General features: G+C 49.8%; 1 protein-coding gene across 3 annotated transcripts in view; it reads right to left on the minus strand.

The window, feature by feature from the left end:
- Positions 1-21,601, minus strand: part of Ulk4 (unc-51 like kinase 4) — a 352,379-nt gene that overhangs the window by 145,577 nt on the left and 185,201 nt on the right. For 2 of the 3 annotated variants that reach the window (XM_037208050.1, XM_037208049.1), the window contains one exon: positions 16,321-16,463. The exons of the other annotated variant lie outside the window; for it this stretch is intronic. In XM_037208050.1, the coding sequence (XP_037063945.1) occupies positions 16,351-16,463 (113 nt within the window). In that variant the 3' untranslated portion in view covers positions 16,321-16,350. Of the gene's footprint in view, positions 1-16,320; positions 16,464-21,601 lie in introns of those variants that run through there. 3 annotated transcript variants of the gene reach the window in all.

The raw sequence follows: 21,601 nt of genomic DNA on the forward strand, positions 1-21,601 counted from the left end.
TAGCCCAGATGAAGCAGAGAAATGAGCCTTAATGTGGGTGTCAACCTGCAGCACAGAGTTAGGGACCCTGCCCCAGTGTCCTGCTGGGGAGGAGGCAGGAGCTGTATTCTCTAGTGGTGAAGAGAGAGTAGACCTGGAGCTGCTCTTGTTAGAAACCAAAGCTCCTGTGTCCGCTGCAGAAGAGAGGCCCAACAGGCACTCAGAACAGATAAACAACGCAAACATTCCCTCCCTCCCTTCTCCCTCTCCTTTCTCTCTCCTAAAAGAAATTACTATTTTTTTTTACAGATAGAACACCAGGTGACAAGACATGGAATTTACTCTGTCTAAAAGTAGAAAAGTATTATTTTCAAATTCAGCACAAGGGTTTCATGTTCTCAGTCATGTTGAATGGTATTATAGTACCCTGAGACATTTCTGTGGCCACAGAAAGCCAACCCAACCATTTTCAGCTTGCACACTGTGGACCAGCACACTGTCCTTAGCTAGAAGAACAGAGTCACGGCACTAATGTATCTCTCACTACACAGGTCACTCTCTGGAAGATGGAACAGGTGCACACCCCTAAGTCTAGGCATGCGCATGCTGAGGTGCCTGTGGAGTCAGAGATCAACTTGTGGGAGTCAGTTCTCTCCTCTCTCCTTCCACCATGTGGCTTGAGGGTGGGGGAACCAAACTCAGGTCTCAGCACTCTGGAGGCAGAGTTAGGCAAATCCCTGGGTTCCAGCTCAGCCAGCACTTCACAGCGAGATACTGTCTCCCTCTCTGTGTTTTTAAAAAACTGGAAAATTGCCCTCACTTGCCGAGTCTCCATTCCTGTTCGGTGATTTTCTAAATGCTTGATTGATTAATCACAAAGAACTTGACGGCCTTCTGCCTTCCTTCTGTTTTCAGTGGGTTTGGCCACAATCTTCACTGCTGCTTCTGCTGACTCTGGGTGAGCTCGCTTCCTCCCGCAGTCTAAAGGCAGCAGCGAGCTCAGTGTTGGAGCTTCCTGCAGATTCTGCTGCAGTGTGCTTTTGCCTCTGTCTCCACCTGAGCCTTGTCCCCCAGGGTGGTGGCGCTGCCTGACCGCTGTGTACAGTGCAAACAGCAAATGGAACCACCAAAAACAACGGCTGCTTTGGGGCCTTGCAGAACAGACTGGGCGACTGACATCAGCCATACGTCATCAGGCACAGGGCTGCGAGCAGGCTCCTGCCAGCCTGTGACGGACACCATCTGTACATACAGACTACTCTCTGAGTCAGCGTCCCCACAGGATTGCAGTTGGCCAGAGGCATCCAGCTTCCACACTGCCAGCTCCTAACATCACTACCTTGCCAAACACGGTAAGAACAGCTGAACTTGGATCTGGTACAACACTTAGCCAGGAGGACAGCTGCTCACGACAAGCTGCCACATGAGGAAGGACCTACGCTCATTCCTGGCAGGTGCTGGCGCCCTTTTACCGGGGCTCCCCTGTGCCTTCCTCAGGTGTGGCACCAGCTGCCTGATGACCCCAGCAGCTGGTCTGTTGCAAGCTGATGGGGTGCCTGCAGCAGCTAAAGGTTTTCTAGTGTTTTCTAGGTAGAAGCTAAAACACCTTTCTCATGGTCAAGGCTTATCACACTTGCTTCCGGTAGCAGAGGGAGCCTTTGTGGAGTAGGGACTGCAGCACCCTGTGGCATGCGCTAATCCTAAAGGACGCTGGTGTGCGCCCATTACTAGAAGATGCTGATTTTAAGGGCTGGTGAGATGGCTCAGCAGGAAAAGGAGCTTGCCACCACATTGATGACCTGATTTGATCCCAGACCCGTATAGGAGAAGGAGGGCTGACTTCTGCAAGTTGTCCTCTGACCTTCCACCTGTATTCTGACATGTGTTCATACACACAAGATAATTAAATAAATGTAAACAATACTTATTCTAAATATAGGTTAAATTACATGCACAAGATCTTCCAATTATATATACATTATAAAATATACATTGAATTAGCATCTGATAACACCCTAGTATTTTGTCTAATGCCATGTTATATTTCACCATTATTAAATATGCTTTGAAAATCGTATTCAGTGGCATTAGAATTCTACCTTAAAACTAGAATTCGGGCCAGAGAGATTGCTTTCTGGAGAAAAAGCACTCACACACAGGCTGGCAACATGGTCTAGAGCCCTCAGAGTCTACATAAAAAGCCCGAAGCAGTGGCCTCACATCTGCAAAGCCTCTGTGTAAGGAGAAGAGACCGAACTGCCAGGAAGTTCAGGGTGAGCTTAGAGTACCATGCACAGGAGCTAGCCTAGAGTACCAAGCACAGCAGAAGGGAGAGAGGCCCGCCTCAGCAAAGCTCAGACATTCCCAAAGTCATCCTCTGATCCCCCTCACACACACAAATAGAAAATTTAAAAATCAGAATTTGATTTCTAAGTGAGCAATCTGTAAGTTAAGTTTTTTGATGTTAAAAATAATGTTATGATTTATGTATTTACACAAATACCCCACACTTCAAATTATTCCTATGTGATCTTGTTTCTGGAAGTGGGATTAAAGACAGGGATAATTTGAAAGCTTTGGACACGTACCTATTTACATTTTAATTTACCAATTAAGAGCTCCAAAGTGAAAAGTAAAAACCCATGTTTATTGGTTTTATTTAATTTAATTTCCTTTGTTATTTAAATGAGCTTGACATACTTAGTGAAGTTAACGGAGGTGGGGGAGGTGGAGTGGGTGGGGGGTGGTTTTGTTTTTTCCTGTGCAGGAGCCAAGGCCAGGGCTCTCTGCTGAGGGAGCCACAACCCAGTGCAAACCTTGCACCTGACTCCTCTGACCAGCTCTTGAGTCTATTTCTGCTGGTTTGGACCACTTTCTGATCTCACTAAAGTGAAAGTTAGTTCTGCATCTCCCAACCCACAGTCATCATCATCCTGTGCAAATATGTAGATACGTTAATAGAAAAATCACAGTCAATTCTGACTGCGGGACCTGGCTCTGAGAGTCAACCTTTCCAACCATGCTATGAGTTGGACTATTAAGACTCTGTCCTCATGGACGCCACACAAACCCAACCGTAACTATGTGTACAGGGGAAACACAGAATACAGAGCTTAAAAACCTTTTATCAACTGGAATTTTGGGTACGACCCGCATCTCAGATTCCTGTCCCTCCAACTGCCATTCCCCAATGTCCTGTGTGCCGCTGCCCAGTCACCTCAGTGTCTAAAGACTCCCCTAGGCGGAAGAGAAAGACGTAGGCAGACACTTGTCCTTGCAGACTCACAAGGCCCTCCGAAAGGTTTTATAACTAGCAACAGTTTCTGGGAAGGAGGAGAGCTCCTTCAGTGGAGTTGTCCACATGTTGGGCAGAGCTATAGGAATCCAGCTCTCTTGGGCAGTCACCCATGCCGGCCTGGGCTGTAGAAACTCACTCACTGGTTCCCTGAGCTAGATTCGGGGGGAGTCACCTCTTTGGTCTGTCCTCAATGTCCTGTCTGGGGTAAACAGATACTTGTTTTTGTCTCCCCAGGAAGTCACAAAACACAAAGCATTACTACTTGGAAGTAGGCTTGAGGGATTGATGAGACTGCTGCCCTGTGGGTCATCCATGGCCAAGCAGCATTCTCTGGGGGAACTGCTGCCAGGATTCCTTTGTGTCCCATCAGTAAATTTATTTTCTTTGTGTGTGTGTGTGTGTGTGTGTGTGTGTGTGTGTGTGTGTGTGTGTGTGTGGTTGGTTTTCAAGCTTAGATCAGGGCACCCCAACCAAGAACAAACTGCTGTTAAAAACCTACATTGCAACCACATCAAGAAAAATGTCCCAAGAGTAATGGGAGGGAGCACACCTGCAAGTTCTGGAAACTTCCTTCCTAAAGCTACCCAAGTCTACACACCAACCGCCACCACTGCTGGGTCTCTCCTTGTAGAAAGGGGGTGGCAGTGTGTGGCATCTACTTTGACGGGACCGAGCACACTGAGGATGGTATGGCCACAGACAAAGGCATCCATATCCAATGCCCAGGGCCTCCGTACTCACCAGAGCTGCCCGGGATAGAGGGTCGTGTTTTGTTTGTTTCTACAGACTGCAGGTACAGTAATCTTCTAAGAAGTGTGCAAGTCCCTGGTCAGAGCTGTTGTGTGCTTTCTGTTCAGTAAGATGTAGGGTACAGGCAGTTTCAGAAAATATAAAGGCAGTGTAGACCTCATGCCAAGGAGAGAGCAGGCCCTAGAGAGAAGGTGATTTTGTGCCAGGTGAGGTTAGTGGCTGCCGTAAGTCCCCCACTGCCTCCCTTCTGAGGAACACGACTCAGCAGGGACGGGGGAGGTGTGTACAACTAGGTGAACAGACTTGGCTCCTTCTCAGTCTCAGTGTGAAGGTTTACTGTATTAGCCTTCCTTTCCTAGGCAATTTTGTATTGACTCTCCATCCTAGGCCCCGAGACGGAGCAGAGAGATACAGCCTCTGCCAGAACAGGGCCTAGCCGTCCAGCAAAAGAGGCAGAGAAACCAAATGTTCTCACACTATGGATACCATGTGAGGCTTAGGAAAACCTCTGATGCTGTGAATTATGTGCAGAGTGCTGCATACTACTACTGAGACCAGGCGTGTTTCATGCAAAGAGACCATGGACTTGTGAAGCTGTCACAGCAGACCAAGGATTGATGCCTTATATGGACCTTCTCACTGGGACTCTCCTACACTGTGTCCATGAGTAACCATAGGCTGGGACTTCCAGAAAGCAACGGTACATGCATTTTAAGTTGCAGTTCCAAGGTTGCCTGGGTAGAAGCACTGGAATAAGCACAGCTGATCTGGTAACTGAGAAGATGATAGTGAGCAGGAGAGCCAGAATATACAGGGTGGATGCACTGGACAAGTGCCGACTCTAAACCCAGATGGAGCCAGAGAGTGGGCAATTCAACCACCCACACTCAGAATAATTTCCCAGGGGGCCCCAGAGAAGGGCAATGGCAGCCTGTGACATTCAGTTTTTACAGCTCAGCATGTAGTGCTGTGTCACCGGATCTCCCAGGAGGGATGTGAACAGCAGTGTTTGGGGTGTTGACAGCCAGGTAACTTACCTGTAATGTATCTGCTCTCACTGCTCTAGTGTTAACCTCTTACAGCACCCTAAATTATGCCCTAATTTACATATTAAACTTTATCACAGGAATAGTACGTACAGAAAAAAACCCATAATGTAGAAGCTTCTTGACTTACAACAGAATTATGTCTAGAGTAGTGGTTCTCAGCCTTCCTGATGCTGCACCCTTTAATACAGTTCATCATGCTGTGGTGACGCCCCCAAATGTAAAAGATTATTTTCACTGTACTTCATAACTGTAATATTTGCTACTGTTATGAATTGTAATGTAAATATCTATGTTTTTCCAGTGGTCCAAGGTGACCCCTGTAAAAGGGTCCTTTGACCCCCCAAGTGGTTGTGCCCACAGGTTGAGAACTGCTATTCTAGCTAAAACCATAATATATTGAAAATGGAAGTTAAAATGCATTTAACATGCTTCATCCACCAAACATCATAGCTCACAATGCAATGCACTGTGTGGGTTGTTTCATCACATGATGGGAGGGGTAAAAGCAAGCTGGGGCTCGCTGCCATGGCAACACAAAAGGAAACTACCCTACTGTCTATCATGTTCCCCAGGGAGAGAGCCATCTAAAAATCCACACACCATTGTACAGCTGATGAGTCATGGTTGGAGCCACAGTCAGGAGGAAACCAGTGAGCTTTTGAGTTCATGCAGGGTTTCAAGCATTCCCAAGGGTCCTAGACACACACCAAAAACCAAGAAGCATCGCTTTGCTCTTGACTCTGGGTTGACTGACTTCAGTCTCTTCAGAGTGCACTTCCTTTTCCCTGGGCCACAGTTGCAGAGAGCCCCAAAACTACCAAGTTCACCCTCCCATCTCTAGGCCAATGGTTCAGAAGCCATCCAAGTTGAACTAAAAACCCAAGTCCATTTATTCTCCCCGGGTGCAATCCCGGTGCCTTCTGGAGGCGATTACATTTTTAAACAGTCATTGTGAAATTTATCTTACACGGTACATGCTCTAGTGAGGTGCTCAGTAGCTTTATTGCTACTTTTCTTCCCTTTATGCAAAGCTATAAATGTGTGTTTAATCTTCCCCAAGAAGATGCAGGACAACACCCTTGTCACCGGCCATTGCTGAAGCCAAAGGCTCCATGAGAAGTCGTGTGCCTACACGGTAGCTCACGTGCGTTAGGCAAATGCCCACCAATCCACTAGAGCCTCGGGCTGGCAGCCCGCATCCCAGGAGCTGGGACCCTCTGGGGACAGTCCCGGCACAGGCCCAGGCACCAGGAGGCATCAGTGGGTGACAAGAGCTATGACGTCACTGCGGTGTCCGTCCAGAAGAAGGTCTGTGAGAGCAGAGGTGACAAGGGAGGCCCGGGGAGAACTATGACCCAGACTATAAGGGAGACACCGCCCGTGACGCCGCGGGGCTGACAAAAGGAGGAGCGTGGGGGGGGGGCAGTCCAACAAAACAAATAAGCACAAGATGAGCAAAATTCAGACGATGACACACGTGACAACGTGAGCCGATGACAGTTAGGATGGAAGTCAAGTTGTTCCTGACGCAGCGTCACTGAGCTGGGTACCAGCACCTGCTCCTCCTGTCCCGTCCTCCAAGGCCTCAGAGACTGAGTCCCTCCCCCAGATCACAGGCTGGGCCATTTCCAGCCTTGAGCCACACATGACTCCAACCAGTAAGGAACCCTGCGTCACGTTAGCCAGTGACTTGTCATCTCTTCCTTGTATAAGCTCGATGGAAATGAAAGCCCGGCCGCTGGCCAACCTGGGCAGACAGCAGCTGTGTTAAGTGGTTCAATGTAACATATAAAGGATCTTGAGACAAAAGGGTGCTTTCTGTGGGAGCCGGGGCCATCCTCGGAGCTTTCGGAGGCCTGGGGTGGTAGAGGGTGGAGATACAGGAGATGAGAGCTGACAGCGAGGCTGCAGGCAGTGCAGGTGTGCTGGGCAGGGCGGCCACATCTGCCTACTTCAAAGATCCACCTGGCGACTGACTTACAGGAGAGATCCGCTCAGCACAATGAAACATGGGGTGGTCTTCTGCATCATGCTCAAGGCCTTTCAAGTCCGGGTCTGCTCTGCTTCCAGAGCGAGATGTTTCATGGCAGCCTGTCTGTGTTTTAGACTTGATCACTCCGGAGGGGGTGGGACTGCCTGCCCTCCTCCCCTGAGAATGCCAGCAGTGTTGGGAGGTCCCAGCAGCTCTGACAAACAGCCACAGTGTGAGGCTGCAGCCCACATTTTGAAGACCTCTCTTAATCATTTATATTTCCTACTTACCTCTTCTAAGGAATTGGATATGCCTCCATAGCAGGAATATAAGATAACCTCTCAATATTCCTAAACAAAATGCTTTGTGAGGTTGGCAAGCACCTTTTCCATGTATGTGTTTGTCACTGTCCTTGGGACAGAATGTGCACAGCCTCCCCTCTGCACTTCTGAGGCCAAGAACCTCAGCTGTGGAGGCTGTGCTTGTCGTCAGACCTGTCCTCTTGTCATGGAAACCCCTCACACTTAAAACAATGCCAGAAAACATTCTAACCCGACATGCTCCTTCCAGTCTGACTATTTCTGAACGTGACGAGTTTAGGGTTTCATGGGTTCAAAGCTAATCCAGAGGACAAGGAGGACTTTGGTGAGGAGCATGTGGGTGTTGAGAACAGACATTTAAGCTCTGAAGTTTTGTTTCTAGATTTGACAGCTCCAGGGGGTCTTCTCTGTCAAGTAAAGGAGGCCCCACATCACAGAAAAGGGGGGATTAAGTAAGATCAGTGCTAAAGCAGAGAGAAACCTCGCTGTTGTCAGCACTGGCCAGACTCATGGTGCTCACGGAGCCAAGTCCAGCTGACTGAGTGCCCACGGCCTCCTCATGAACTAATTACTATTGGTGGAATCAACCAATAGGGTCACATACTGCTAAGTACGTCCCCTCCCCCTGCTGGTAAGAGCAGAGCGAGGTTAAGCCCAGGCCCATGGACACAGTGCCATACACAGTGTCTTTCCTTATTACTGTAGCAACTTAACCAGCTCACATGCGCCTACGTCACACTCCCTATATTCCTTCTGCATTTGTAATTTATGACATAAACCCACTGGCGACTCTTCCTTCTTCCTGACGGAACCTTTGGAGTTGTTTTTGGCTGTCCATTTATTTGGGGGTGTTTGAGTGATAAAACAAGATCTCATTTTGGGACACAAGGTAGCCTGGAACTTACTACACAGCCCAGGCTGGAGTATAAATTCATGCCAATCGTCCTGCCTCAGCCTCCTGAGTCCTGGGATTACTGGCAACCACGTGTAGCCACACCTTTACTTCCTGGATGCAATCAAACCTATACCATTATTTGCCCAAAAACTGCATTTTTTATCCTGAAGTCACAGGGCAGTAAACACCAAACACCAGCTATCCTGATATGACCAATGAGCTGCTAGCCTCAGGCCCGACCTCACCAGTGAGCTGCCAGCCTCAGTCCTGATCTGACCAATGGGCTGCCAGCCTCATCCTGACCTGACCAGTGGGCTGCCAGCCTCAGTCCTGACCTGACCAATGGGCTGCCAGCCTCAGTCCTGACCTGACCAGTGGGCTGCCAGCCTCAGTCCTGATCTGACCAATGGGCTGCCAGCCTCATCCTGACCTGACCAATGGGCTGCCAGCCTCAGTCCCGACCTCACCAGTGAGCTGCCAGCCTCACAGAGGCAGGGGTCTGTGCATCTGGTTCTGGAGGCACAAACAGGCCTTGATTCCATGGTTCTTCCTGGGGCTTTTGCTTTTTATGAGGTTTATAGAATTTCACCAATGGACCTCCAGCTGTCTAAGGGGGAGTCACCTGTCTCCGTGTTTGGGTTCTCCTTCCATTTGGTTGAAACCATTTCACCTAGAAATTTAGCGGCCTTGTGTAATCCTGCTTGTTTTCATCCCTGCTCGGCCATGGTTTTGGGGGACTGTGTCTGCACCTCTCTAACTCTGTGGTGTCCTGTACAACTCAGAAATCTCTCCTGGAAGGGACTGGGTGCTCAAAAGATGTGTCCTTCCTTACTGGAATTCATTGCATTTTTATCATACTTTCATTAAGAAAGTAACGAGATTTGATTCTGCCTTATTTATTTATTTATTCTGTCTATGTATGTATGTATGTATGTGTGTGTGTATGTATGTATATATGCATACATCTATCGTCTATCTACCTATCTACCTACCTACCTATCTATGTACCCATCTATCCTATTTCAGACAGGGTCTCACTGTGTAGTTCTGGATGACCTCACACACACTGTGATACATTTCCTTCTCAGGAGCTCATGTAACATATGTATGCCATCTAGCCTGGACATTAAATATTATCTTAATGAATGAAAAGCCACCTGGTTTTAAAAATCAAGTATAAAATTAGTATTTTTTAAAGAATAAATGACCTTCTGGAAGCTCCTTTGGTTTTTGTTGGGTTTTTTTTGAGACAGGGTTTCTCTGTGTAGCCCTGGCTGTCCTGGATCTTACCCTGTAGACCAGGCTGGTCTTCAACTCACAGAGATCCGCCTGGCTCTGCCTCCCAAGTGCTGGGATTAAAGGCGTGCGCCACCACCGCCTGGCCACTGGTTTTAGTTTTGAAGGGAATTAAAATGACAGGAACTCAGGCATTCTTGAAATTCAGATAAAATCACTTAGTCTCAGCATTCCTGAAAGAGCGCATAGGTGAGCCCTCACCAGCGGGATGAGCAGGCTGACGAGGTCCGTGAGCGGTTTGCTGAGCAGCAGCAGGTTCTCCGCAGCCTGTGTGTCCCCTCTCGAGCCTGACTTCTGGGCCTGGAACGAAAGAGAAAGAAATGCAAGTGGTCACCGGAGCCTGCAGTGAGAGGCGGTGTACGCGGACAGCCGGTAAGGGGGCTGAGGAGTGCTGCTGTCTCTCCACGTGCTGGAAGGATTTCATGACCAGGTAACGAGAGGGCAGGCCTGGAGGGGGCAGGCCTGGAGGGGGCAGGCCTGGAGGGGGCAGACCTGGAGGGGGCAGGCCTGGATGGAGGGGGCAGACCTGGAGGGGGCAGACCTGCACAGATGGGGCAGGCCTGGATGGAGGGGGCAGACCTGGAAGGGGCAGACCTGGATGGAGGGGGCAGGCCTGTATGGAGGGGGCAGACCTGTATGGAGGGGGCAGACCTGTATGGAGGGGGCAGACCTGGATGGAGGGGGCAGACCTGGATGGAGAGGGCAGACCTGGATGGAGAGGGCAGACCTGGATGGGGGGGCAGACCTGGATGGAGGGGGAAGACCTGGAGGGGGCAGACCCTTCCTGTAACACCTGTCCCATCTGGGTGGTGGCCAGAGAGATGGCTCAGTGGGTTAGAGAGCTTGTTATGTAAACACAAGGGACCTAAATTTAGATCCCAGCACCCACATGAAAAGCCAGACATGGCTGTGGGGGAGGAGGCAGGAGGCTCCCTGAGGCTTGCTGGCCTCCATCTTAGCTTCGGGTTTAAAGGAAGGAAGCAGACAGTAAAGGAGCAGGACCCCTGGCCTTCACCTCTGGCCTGTGAGTGCACCTGAGTGCATGCACGCCCCACACCAGACACATAGACATGGTACTTGTACACACACACACACACACACACACACACACACACACACACACACACCAAAACACTGGAGGTGGGAGCAAAGGAGACTTTAATCTGGCTTTCTAAAGTCATACAATAATAAGTAACAAGGCCAAAGGTCAAGCCAGGACCATCCATGCCAGGTCGCACTACTCATCTCTGGGTGTTTCTATACACACCTACGACACGCGTGTCTACCCAACCTACATGAACTCTCCACTCCTTGGGACACTGTCTTAGTTAATTTCCTGTTGCGGGGATAAAAATACCCTGACAGAGGCCCCTTAAGGGGAAAGGCTTTGTTCTGGCTCAGTGTTCAAGGGCCCCATCTCCAGAGGCAGGGAAGCTGAGAGGGCAGGGGTGTGAAGCAGCTTGCAACATTGTATCCACAATCAGGAAGCCGAGAGCCATGAGAGCACTGTGCTCAGCTAGCTTCCTTCACTTCCGCGGTCTAGGATTCCTGCCCAGGGAATGTCCTGCCCACAGTCAAGTTTTCTCCGGTCATGCCCAGCCCCACAGACCCCGCAGCCGCTTATAAAATAATCACTCAGAGGCTTATATTAATTAAAACTCTTCAGCCATTAGCTCAGGCCTACCACTGAGCTCTTACTCAGCCCATTTCTGTTAATCTATACGTCACCACGAGTTCTGTGGCTTTACTGTGTGCCATTACATGCTGCTCGCTGGACGGCAGGCTGGCGTCTGCTCTGACTCAGCCTTCTCGTTCCCAGAATTCTCCTTGTCTGTTTACCCCGCCTATACTTCCCGCCTGGCTACTGGCCAATCAGCTTTTTATTTATCAACCAATCAGAGCAACACATATTCACAGCATACAGAACATCCCACAGCATTCCCACATCAGTCAACACAGCTAATTCCTCCCAGCTATGCCGAGAGGCTTGTTTTCCAGGTGAGTCCAGATCCCAGGAAGCTGACAACACCAACATTACACATAGACTTGAACTACACTGATCTGAGATCCATCTTCTCCCGTGGGCCTCCACAGGACTAACTGCAATCATCTTACCACAGAGACGGATCGTTCACATTCAGAACAGATTCTTCTGGCACCTTAGCTTTAGGATGTGCACATTTTTTCTCAGGCTGCTTTTAGAACATGACCTTAACCTGATCTTGCAGTGCAGGCCTCTCTGCCCCAGATCATGAACCTCAGTTCCAAGGTCCTTCCCCAGAAAGCCAAGATTCCCCTGCACTTCAGGCCTGCAAATGAATTTCACTGCCTGATTGCTTGATTGCTATTATTGGTGCAGAAGGTCTTTGCTGAGGATCCAATACCCTCCTAACAGCTTGCACCTTTCCCGGCTGAGGGGAAGAACCGTCAACTGTTGGCTTGCTCTCCTCTGCCCCCTCCCTGCCTGCCTTTCTAAGAAAGGCCGTTTTCTCCTGGAGACTGGACCTCTCAGCATCGTGGCTGTTGATCCCTCACCCTCGAGGCACAGGCTGAAGCGGCGTACAGCCTTTGCCATTAAACATTAACACATCATCCTGGAGCTGACACTGACGTCTACTGGCAAGGATAAGACAGGTTTGCAAATTAGGATGTGGGCTGCAGCAGGGCTGTGGGGCCAGCACTCCATTTCTAAGCCTTCTAAGCTGGTAAACGAGGCCACAGAACAAGCCCATGTTTGGACACTTGCCCACAAGACACCCAGTGGTCCTTCAGACCCTCCAGTGCCTTGGGGGTCATCAGTAATCCCAGCACCACAAAAAGGCTCTGCCAATGGTGATGGGACAGTCATGCTAAAACCATTGTGAGCAGACACATTTTAGGCTGAGGATAAAGCCCTGTGGTGGGGCCCTTGCTTCAGATGCTCAGGCCCTAGGGTCACCCCAGCCCTGGGGAGGGGAGGAGGGGAGGAGACCATGATGGAAGTGCTCGGTTTAGGGATGGGGAGGCAGAGGGGAGGCTGCAGAGCACCCTGGGGCAGGGGAGGGTGGGTTCAAGGCCCAGATTATCTCCTCTTAAGTCAGAGAGTCACACCATAGGGAACGATGGACCATTGCTGTTTTTAAAAGAAAGGCGAGATTTAATCATGATGACGGCGAAAACGTCACACATACTGGTTCGTGGGCAGAGTCACATGGAAGACCGTGGAGATGCAAGGTGAGGAGTTCCACAATGCACCACAGACACAGGACAGCCCAGCCACCCGCAGGCTTTGTGAGAGACCACACACAGCTCAGTGTGTGGACAATACCATCCCAAGACAACATGACCCGACTGCCCCACGGTAGGACCTCACAGCGGCAAGCTTTCTACGCCACCTTAGCACTGAGAGACAGAGCCCCGGCTGGATTCAGGAGACCCATTATCCATCAGAGAGGACCCTGACCTTCATCGGAATTTCCACACATATCAGCATTTGTATATTGACAGGCTTCTCTAACTTAACAACTGGGTATTCCCTAAAAACTAACATTCCTTTTTTTAAAAAAAGAAACAAATCATTTTTATCAATTCTTTCAGAATTTTATACAGTATATTTTGATCATATTCACCCTTCCCCCTTCTCCCAGATCCACTTCCACAACCCCCTAACCACCCAACTTCACGTTCTTGCTCCCTATTTTTTTTTTTTTTAAATCCACCCAATTTATGCTGTTCAAATACTCTTGTGAGCGGGGCCTGTCCTGAGTAGTGGCTGCTTACCAGGGGCCACCCTTTGAGGAAAACAGACTTTCTCCAAGCAACTTACCACTGCCAATAGCTCCTCAGCGAAGGGTTCACGTCACACAGCCATGCTGGATTCTGTCTGGCTTGGCTGCACAGGCCTTGTGTCTGTCTCAGTCACCGAGAGTTCATCCTGCCTTTGTTCTGGACGGCAGTCTTCTGTATCCATTCACTGCCTCTGGTTCTTAGACCCTATCCTGAGCCTCGGGGTGGTATGAAAGTCTACTACTGTTATTAGGATAAAACGACTCCCAGTGACTCTGTACCCACAGGACACTGCATCTCTCAACCTTCATCAAAGATGCGTTTCTTAGAGTAATGGCGATGAGCAACGTCAGATCCACAGCTGGCCAGCTACAGGACTGCGAGACTGTGGAGTCTCGTCCAATGGACTTATCATACCCCATTCTCTGTCTGACTGAGATTACAAGTGCCCGGTTCTATGCTGGGATCCTAAGGGCAAAACAGAATAGCACCCAGCACATCGGCTTCCCAGGGGTTGGTTTCGTCAGCAAAGGAAGGCCTCCTGCCCACAGGGTGGTAAGTGTTTTTCTTCTTCCTGATGCTCATGATACAAGCAGTGGTTACTGTTAGCTTCCCAGGACGTGGACGATGCTTTACACATGACGACGGAGTATGCTCTAGTCTCTCTTCTAGGTTTCATAGCAATCCTTCACAAGAAATTACAGTATCTGCTTCCTGGATGAGAAGCCAGTGTGCAGACAGCTGGGCGCATGGCTCAGAGCTGCCCAGGCAAAGGTGGGATGTCTGGGATTGGAGCAGACGGCTCTCACCGTACCTCTGGGTTCTCTGCGGCCTTCCTGCCTCTCATCCCCCAACGTGGGGGTGAACTAGGACTGATTCTGAATCGTGGGACCATTGGGGAGGAACTGGTGAGGATTCTGACTCCTGCTGTCCTGCTCTCCCTCACCCACTCACCCCTGACTCTCTCACCCACCTCACCCCTGCTCTCCCTGAACCGCACTCACCCCTGCTCCTCACCTCACCCCTTCACTACTCTCATCACTCACCCCTACTCTCACTCATCATCCACTCACCCCTGCTCCCCTGACCCACTCACCCCTACTCCTCACCCACTCACCCCTACTCCTCACCCACTCACCCCTGCTCCCCTGACCCACTCACCCCTACTCTCACCCACTCACCCTACTCCTCACCCACTCACCCTCTCTCCTCACCACTCACCCTACTCCCTCATCTACTCACCCCTACTCTCACCGAGTCTCTCTTCCCCAGGAAGCAAAGCTGCTCACATACCTGACTGAGACTCACCTTGCACTGAGACTCACACTTGCACTGACACCTTCACTGCCCTGTAAAGAAGCTCCTGCCAGACGCAGACAGGGCTTGATGGGCACAGCCCCAGTCTGGTGCCAGAACAAACTCCCAGGAGTGCAAAGCGTGCAAGGCCGGGGTGGACGGACTTGTCTTTGATGAGGACTCTGCTTCTCTCCCCAGCTCCTTCCTTTTACTCAGCTCGAGGACACACTTCCTGCAGATGGACACTAGGCACTGGAGATCAAAGTCAGCCGCCACCTCGGAAAGCAGTCCGGCTCACGGTGTGGGGAGGACCCAGAAGGATGGCAGTCAGGGTGCAGTGGGTCAAAGGCTAAGAAAAGTAACACAACAAGCAGTGAGGCTTGGATGGGGGCGCAACCTGAAGAGAACCAGGAAACGTTTTGTGTTAAGGAGCTCTAGTTTTTAAAAATCCTGAGTGTCTTATCTACCTAATCACCTGGAATTCAAAAGACACAACAATACCGTCCTAGAGTCTGTCAACTTCTGATCCTTTAATTTACAGCTCCGTGGCCTGAACCTCCACAGACGGTGATCATCAAGGCACTCAGAGTTGGCTAGAGTTTTCCTCACAAAACCACCACTGTGGGAGCAGCAGTGAGAAGGGCCTTGTCTGAAGAGAGACTCGTGGGGTGGGGCAGGAAAGGGGCGGGACATGTAGGTGGCATTTCAGCCTCAACCACAGCATCGGCCTCTCTCCGAGCCGAGAGGACCATCTGATACACGGCTCGATCATTTCACCAAGATTTTTAAACAGGCCAATGATCCGACCTTGCAGCATGCCATTCTCCTGCTCAAAGTGTCACGTGACTCGGTTGGTGAGTGAAGCATCAAATGAAACGGGCCTGGGAGCACTAGCACACAGCAGTATCAGTAAAACCACATCTCTCCTTCACAGAGCACAGTGCAGAACATGGGTCACATTCATGGTTGACTTATGCTGTCTATGGCTGTGGGACACATTCCAGATCCTCAGACTCATCTCACAGTTCTGAATATTTATCAGTTATAAAGGAAAGGCAAGTGAGGGAATTTATGTGGAATATATGCAGAGACAGACAGACAGATACCTGTATAGTTAACCTTTGACTGGAGAAGGCAGATGGGCTCTGGTGTTAATGTCTGCATGCTATCTCACTGCTACTTAATGGGACAGTAACCTCACATTCCTGCCCCCGTGCCTTCCACCCGTGATAGACTATGCCCTTTCTAACTGTGAGCCAAATAAAACCTCCTTAGACTGCTTTTTAGTCAGGTATTTTGTGATAAGAATGAATAACTACTACAGATTCAGGCACATATGTAACATGTATATATCCATCCAGTCTGTTGTTCCAGCATGCTTCAGCTTCCTGCTGAGGGTGGGCAAAGAGATCTGTCCACTATTGGCCAACCCCTGATGCACCCAAGGCGAAAGCTGCCTTCCCACAGGCCTGGTTTCCAGGTGATGCCACTACGGCTCTCCTGCCTTCCTTAAGATTCTGTGACCCTCTCTGCCTTCCTTGGGTCCTGTCCCCACCTCGCATGGCCTGAGTAGACCGCATCTATAACAGACATTCTTTGAGAAGCAAGCCAAGCTAGAAGAAGATACCCAGAGGAGACGGCAGAGGCAGAACAAGGAGGCCCAGGAGGACTTACCTGCAGAGCTCTGCCGGACAATGCTGGAGGTGTGCGTCAGCATGCCCAGCAGGATATCAAGCAGTCGACGTCAGCAGCATGGCCGCCGGCTCTGTGTTGTTCTTATTGTCACTGTCCAAGCACAGTGTGGCAGTTTCTGTGAACATGTTACAGACGTGACCAACAAGTCCTGACGGCAGAAAAAAAGGAAAAGTTCTGTCGTAAGATGATAAAAAATAACACGCCATGTGACCTGGCAGAGGTGCTGTGACCCGGTGTGGTGTGGGACTGGGCACTGACACTGTTTACTTGGGAAAGCCGCTGAAAATGAAGGTTTCTAAGCCTCAAATCCCCAGGTCTGCTCAGGAGTCTAGAATGGGCCAAGGGATCTTTCTTTTCTTTTTTAAGTTCTTTGAGAATTTCATATAACGTGTTTCGGTCATCACCATCTCCCTGCTCCGCTCTCGACCACCCCCCTTCCTACTCACCCAGCTTCATGTCCTTTTTGTCTTAACTGCTCAAGTCCAATTTGTGCTGTTGCCCTACATCCCTGGACACGTGTCCTTCCACTGGAATGTGGTCAGCTTAGCAGGAGCAACCTTCTTAAACTGACTCCCTCGAGAGCATCAGTTTGCCAATAGTCCCCTAGCTGGGGCGGGGGAGGGCAGGCGACGGGACAGAAGGGGACTTTGTGCCCATCTCCCCTCTCCATGCGGAGATGTGGGCTGGCTTGAGCTCGCTGTGCACAATGTCATCAGAGAAGCTTCCTTCTGCAGTGGATGCCGGTAACACAGAGACCCGCAAATGGTCCAAGTGTAGAGAATAAGAGCTGTGGACTGCTCAGCCCCAAGTGGGACTCTGTACCTCACCCCTCTCTCCTAAGGCTCAGGGGTCATTGTGGAAGGGTCAAGGTAGAAAGGCTGCAAGAGCCTGAGGTACAAGGCAAGAGTGTCCTCAGGACACAGCAGGGCAGCTGCACACATGAACTCACACCAAGGGGCCTCTTAAGGCAAGAGAGCCCCAAACCATACTCAGAACACACATCCACACCAGCAGGCTTGACCAAACAGAACATGTTACACACAAGCACAGAAGTCAGAGTCTCCAGGCCAACCAGTCAGGGACTGGGTAGACTAGTAGCCAAGTCTCAAGAGGAATGGACAATTGGGTGATTTCCAGGAGAAAACACAAGCATTTTTTTTCTCATGCGTTTAAATAATGCGATTAATTACAATTTAGAGAAACATCCCTTCATGAACTGGTGGGTTTGTGCCACTGTGATCTCTGAGCCTCCATTAGCAACCTCAGTGTGGTGCAGCATGCAAACATTGCACACTGTGCTGCTGTGAACACTTACGTTGTTACTGTTCTTATGTTAGCGTTATCCTCTAGTTTACAGGACTGAGTCCAAAGCAACAAGGAAGAAAAGATGTTGCAAACATAAAGGACAAACAGGACAGTGGAAAACAATGCAAAGCAGACCCACATGTTCTGGATGGCAAATCTTACACACGTGGGAGCGTCAGGTAAAGAGCTACGACCACGTGCCTTAGCACCAGTTCCTGGACCGACAGTCCACTTGTCCTGAGCCCCAGACCACCAGCCGGGTGGGACCTGGTCAAGTTCAGCCCTGAAGCTTCCAGTCTTCCACATAGTGTGAAGTGTTGCTTCCAGCAAACACATCAAATTTCCCCAACAAATGAAAAAAGTAAAAATTTATCACTTAAAAGTGATAAAAATTTGGGTAAATTGTATCTTAAACCATACAGGTTCAGAGTTGTAGCTTATGGTAAAACAGGTCAAATGGCACAACTGCAAGAACTCACCAACACACAACACACACACACACACACACACACACACCCTGGTAAAGGCATGTGAAAGCATTCTCTAGCACTCCCCAGCCATCGGTTAATCTATTTTCATTTTTAAATTTTTATGTGTGGGTATTTTGCCTGTATGTGTGTATGTGCATCAATGGCTTGCAGTGCCCACTGGAGGCCAGAAGAGGGCATCATATCCCATGGAACTGCGGTGTTGTTGGAGCCACCTCCCAGGTCCTCTGCAGAGCGCCAGTGCTCTTAACCACTGAGCCGTGTCTCCAGCCCCAATCATAACAGTTTACTGCTCTATCCCAACATCTTTAAAAGAAACCAAACTTCATAAAGTCAAGACCCTGGAATTATTCTGCATTCATTATACCAACTCATCAAAAAACTCTGAGAATGATTTTGTATTAATTATGAGCAAATCCTCAAGAGCTCCCCTCACAGCCCATTTCCATGCATTCAGTGTTCTGGAAATATAATGTCATGAGCTGCCCCAGCTCGTCACAGCGCCTTAATATCATGACTTTGTTGTGCTGCTGGAGGGAAAGCAGATTCTGGAGCAACTGTGGGACATCTAAGCCTGTGGAAGACACTCGCCTTTAAGGTCGGAACAGCTCTAAGTCGAATGTGACCCTGCCTAAACACAGCTTCCTTCTGGGAGACATCACATTGCATCTTGCAAACCTGTGTCACTCTCCTGGGTTCATTAACACCCGCCTCTGTAGGAAGAGGCGGTTAGGATGTTGGGGAAGTCATTCTTTCCACAGTCAGTCATTGCTTTTACCACTGAAGCCAGTCCATAGCTAAGCACCTCCCCCCTTTCCTCTTCCCCTCCACCCCATCCATCCCTCCCATCCCTTCTCTTTTTTCTTCTTCTTTTTCCCTTTTTCGCCCTTTCCTCTCCCTCTGTCCTGTCATTCTATGTCCTTTCTTGGTTGTTTTTTTTTTTTTTTTTTTTTTTGGAAAAAAAAATCTTGTTACATAAACCCTGAGTAGCCTGGAACTCACCAAATAGACAATGGTGCCTCAAACTGGGCTGTGATCTGCCTCTGCCTCCCAAGAGCTAGGAACCGGCATGTCCACCACACCCAGCCGAAAACTGCTTCAAAAGAATGTTCAGGGTGAACTCGGGGCCCCTGTCTGGACCCTGTGCTCAGGTATGAATGGAAACACCGTTGAACTGTGGGTTTCTAAGTCACAGAGCATTCTACTGCTCTCTTCCCTGAGGATAACAAGTAACAGCCACAGCAGCCATGGTGCCACATAAACACAAGTCCACATTTCACTGAGGTTAAAAGCTTCGGAGCCATCTTGGTCTATCTTCATTCACACATTCCTGACCAGAGATGCCTCATCCTAATCTCTGAAACCTGTAACTGACTTCATATGGCAACAGGATTCTGCAAACATGATTGAATGAAAGAACAAAGCTTGAGGCAGTAACCTGGATGACCCATGGACTCGGTGAGTCCTAAGGTCTCCTGAGACATGGAAGTCATGGGGACTGTGACCTCAGAAGCAAAATGCTGGAATTGGCAAGAAGGGATCATGGCTAAGAGGACGGGACTGTCAGAAGCTTTCCAACTTTCTTTCTCAAGGCATAAAACTAAGTCTCTGGAAGGAATCAAGCCTGCCCAACACTGGACTTCTGACCCCCGCAGCACACAAGAACAATCACCTGTGTTGTTTTACACACTCCATTTATCATCACAGTTGCTACAACAACTGCAAACAAATATAATGGTGTGTGATGGAGAGCCTTTCAAGACTCAAGTGCACAAGGCTTGTCCTGCATGCAGCGGTATTCAGGCTGGCCCTGAGAGGTGACTGAGTCCTGAGGGCTGTGACTATACCAGCCAGTCACAGGTGGATTCATAGCTAAGTGGCTGCACCTTCTACAGGCCCTACAGCTTCCTACAGTGCCATGCTGGAGGCAAAGCCTTCAACACGAGCTGGTGGGGGCAACCCAGACCCAAACAACAGCATGCACCTGAAGAAAGGAGGACGCGCCTTATGAATGGTTGTCTTGGAACCTGGCAGCACACTACACAAAAACATCATTTCCACACAAGCTCACTAACAATGTACACTAAACTCTGATTGTCATTTATAATCAATGTCCGCCCACACCTAAAGTCAGTCATCGTGATATCCCAGCTCGAGGGAACCGAATCACCAGTGCTCTAGATTCTCACAGTGCGTCCACTGCGCTCTCACAGCCTCAGCCACAGCTGACACTCCCAGAAAGGGCCACGTGCCCCTGCCCGGGCAGCTGCTTTCCCTGTAACCAACGCAACTGGGATTGCATAGAGGGACACATGGGTGTCCCGTAAGTCCAAAGTCTGAACACAGACAGTGTTTAAAAATCAGATCAGGAAAGTGTGGAGGGGCTTCACGTGGTTGTCAAGTCTCTTCGCTCACTCTGCTTTAGCTAACTTTTAAATAAACTTGGGCCCAGCAGTTCAAAGCACACATGGTTTCTTTAGGAGACCCAAATTCCGCTCTCAGCACCCACATGGTGCCTCACAACCATATGTCACTCTAGCTCCAGGCCCTCTTCTGGCCTCCAAGTGAACTGCACCGCCCCACAGAGGTGTAAATTTAAAAAACAAGCTTTAAAAACAAGCCTGCTTTGTTGAAGTTGGATGTTTTCGCCCCTGTAGACAGCAGCCTGTAACCCCACAGCAACTGTCACTTCAACGACATCGTCAGCAACAGCTAATAACAGCTGCCACTCCAGCTGCTGCAGCAATGTCAACCCTCCAAGTGAGACACCCAGCCGGAGCGCACTCAGCATCTCCAGGCACTTTTGTGTGGTGGTTGTGCTGTTTTGTGGAGAAATAAATATTATCTAGGAAAAAACTGACAGCCTTAACATGTCAAATTTCTGGAGACTTTGAAGCTGCAATGAAAATCAAGTCAGGTCATGAGGGACGTCAGTGTTCACTTACATCCAAACAGAGCCAGTGAAGACACAGCAGGGACCACAGGACGGAGAACACGGGAAAAACAGCTTGAAAACAGACGACGAGCGGGCGGGCCATGGTGCTCGCTCTCCTCCATGCCCTGGGCCTCTGATGGCTCCCGATACCTCTAGAACCTCTAGAACCTCTAGAACCCACCTCCCCACTGCCTGCAGGACACCGGGCTCTGGAACACCCTCCCCCACTCCTCAGTTCCTGGACCCCCACCCCCACCTCAACTCAAAAGCACGCTGCTCACTTGCCTGAGAAACATCTGTCTTCCTTCTGCATGGCACCCACTGCTTGTGCGGCCCTGGCTCCTACTTCAGGAACAGGTGCCCAGTCACTGCACTCCAGTGAGGCCAGAGGCCGAGCAGTCCAGAAAACCCATGCTGTCACTAACAGCCCAATTACTGTCTCGGTTAGAACAAACCACAGTCGCCTGAAGGGGAACTTGCAAAGGCAGCTCTAGAACTTGCTGAAGTGAGGAAGCCAAATCTCAGGGCAGCCAGAGGCTGGAAGGCCACAAGACAGAG

This window comes from Peromyscus leucopus, chromosome 7 (assembly GCF_004664715.2).
Source record: "Peromyscus leucopus breed LL Stock chromosome 7, UCI_PerLeu_2.1, whole genome shotgun sequence".
NCBI classification, from domain to species: Eukaryota; Metazoa; Chordata; class Mammalia; order Rodentia; family Cricetidae; genus Peromyscus; species Peromyscus leucopus.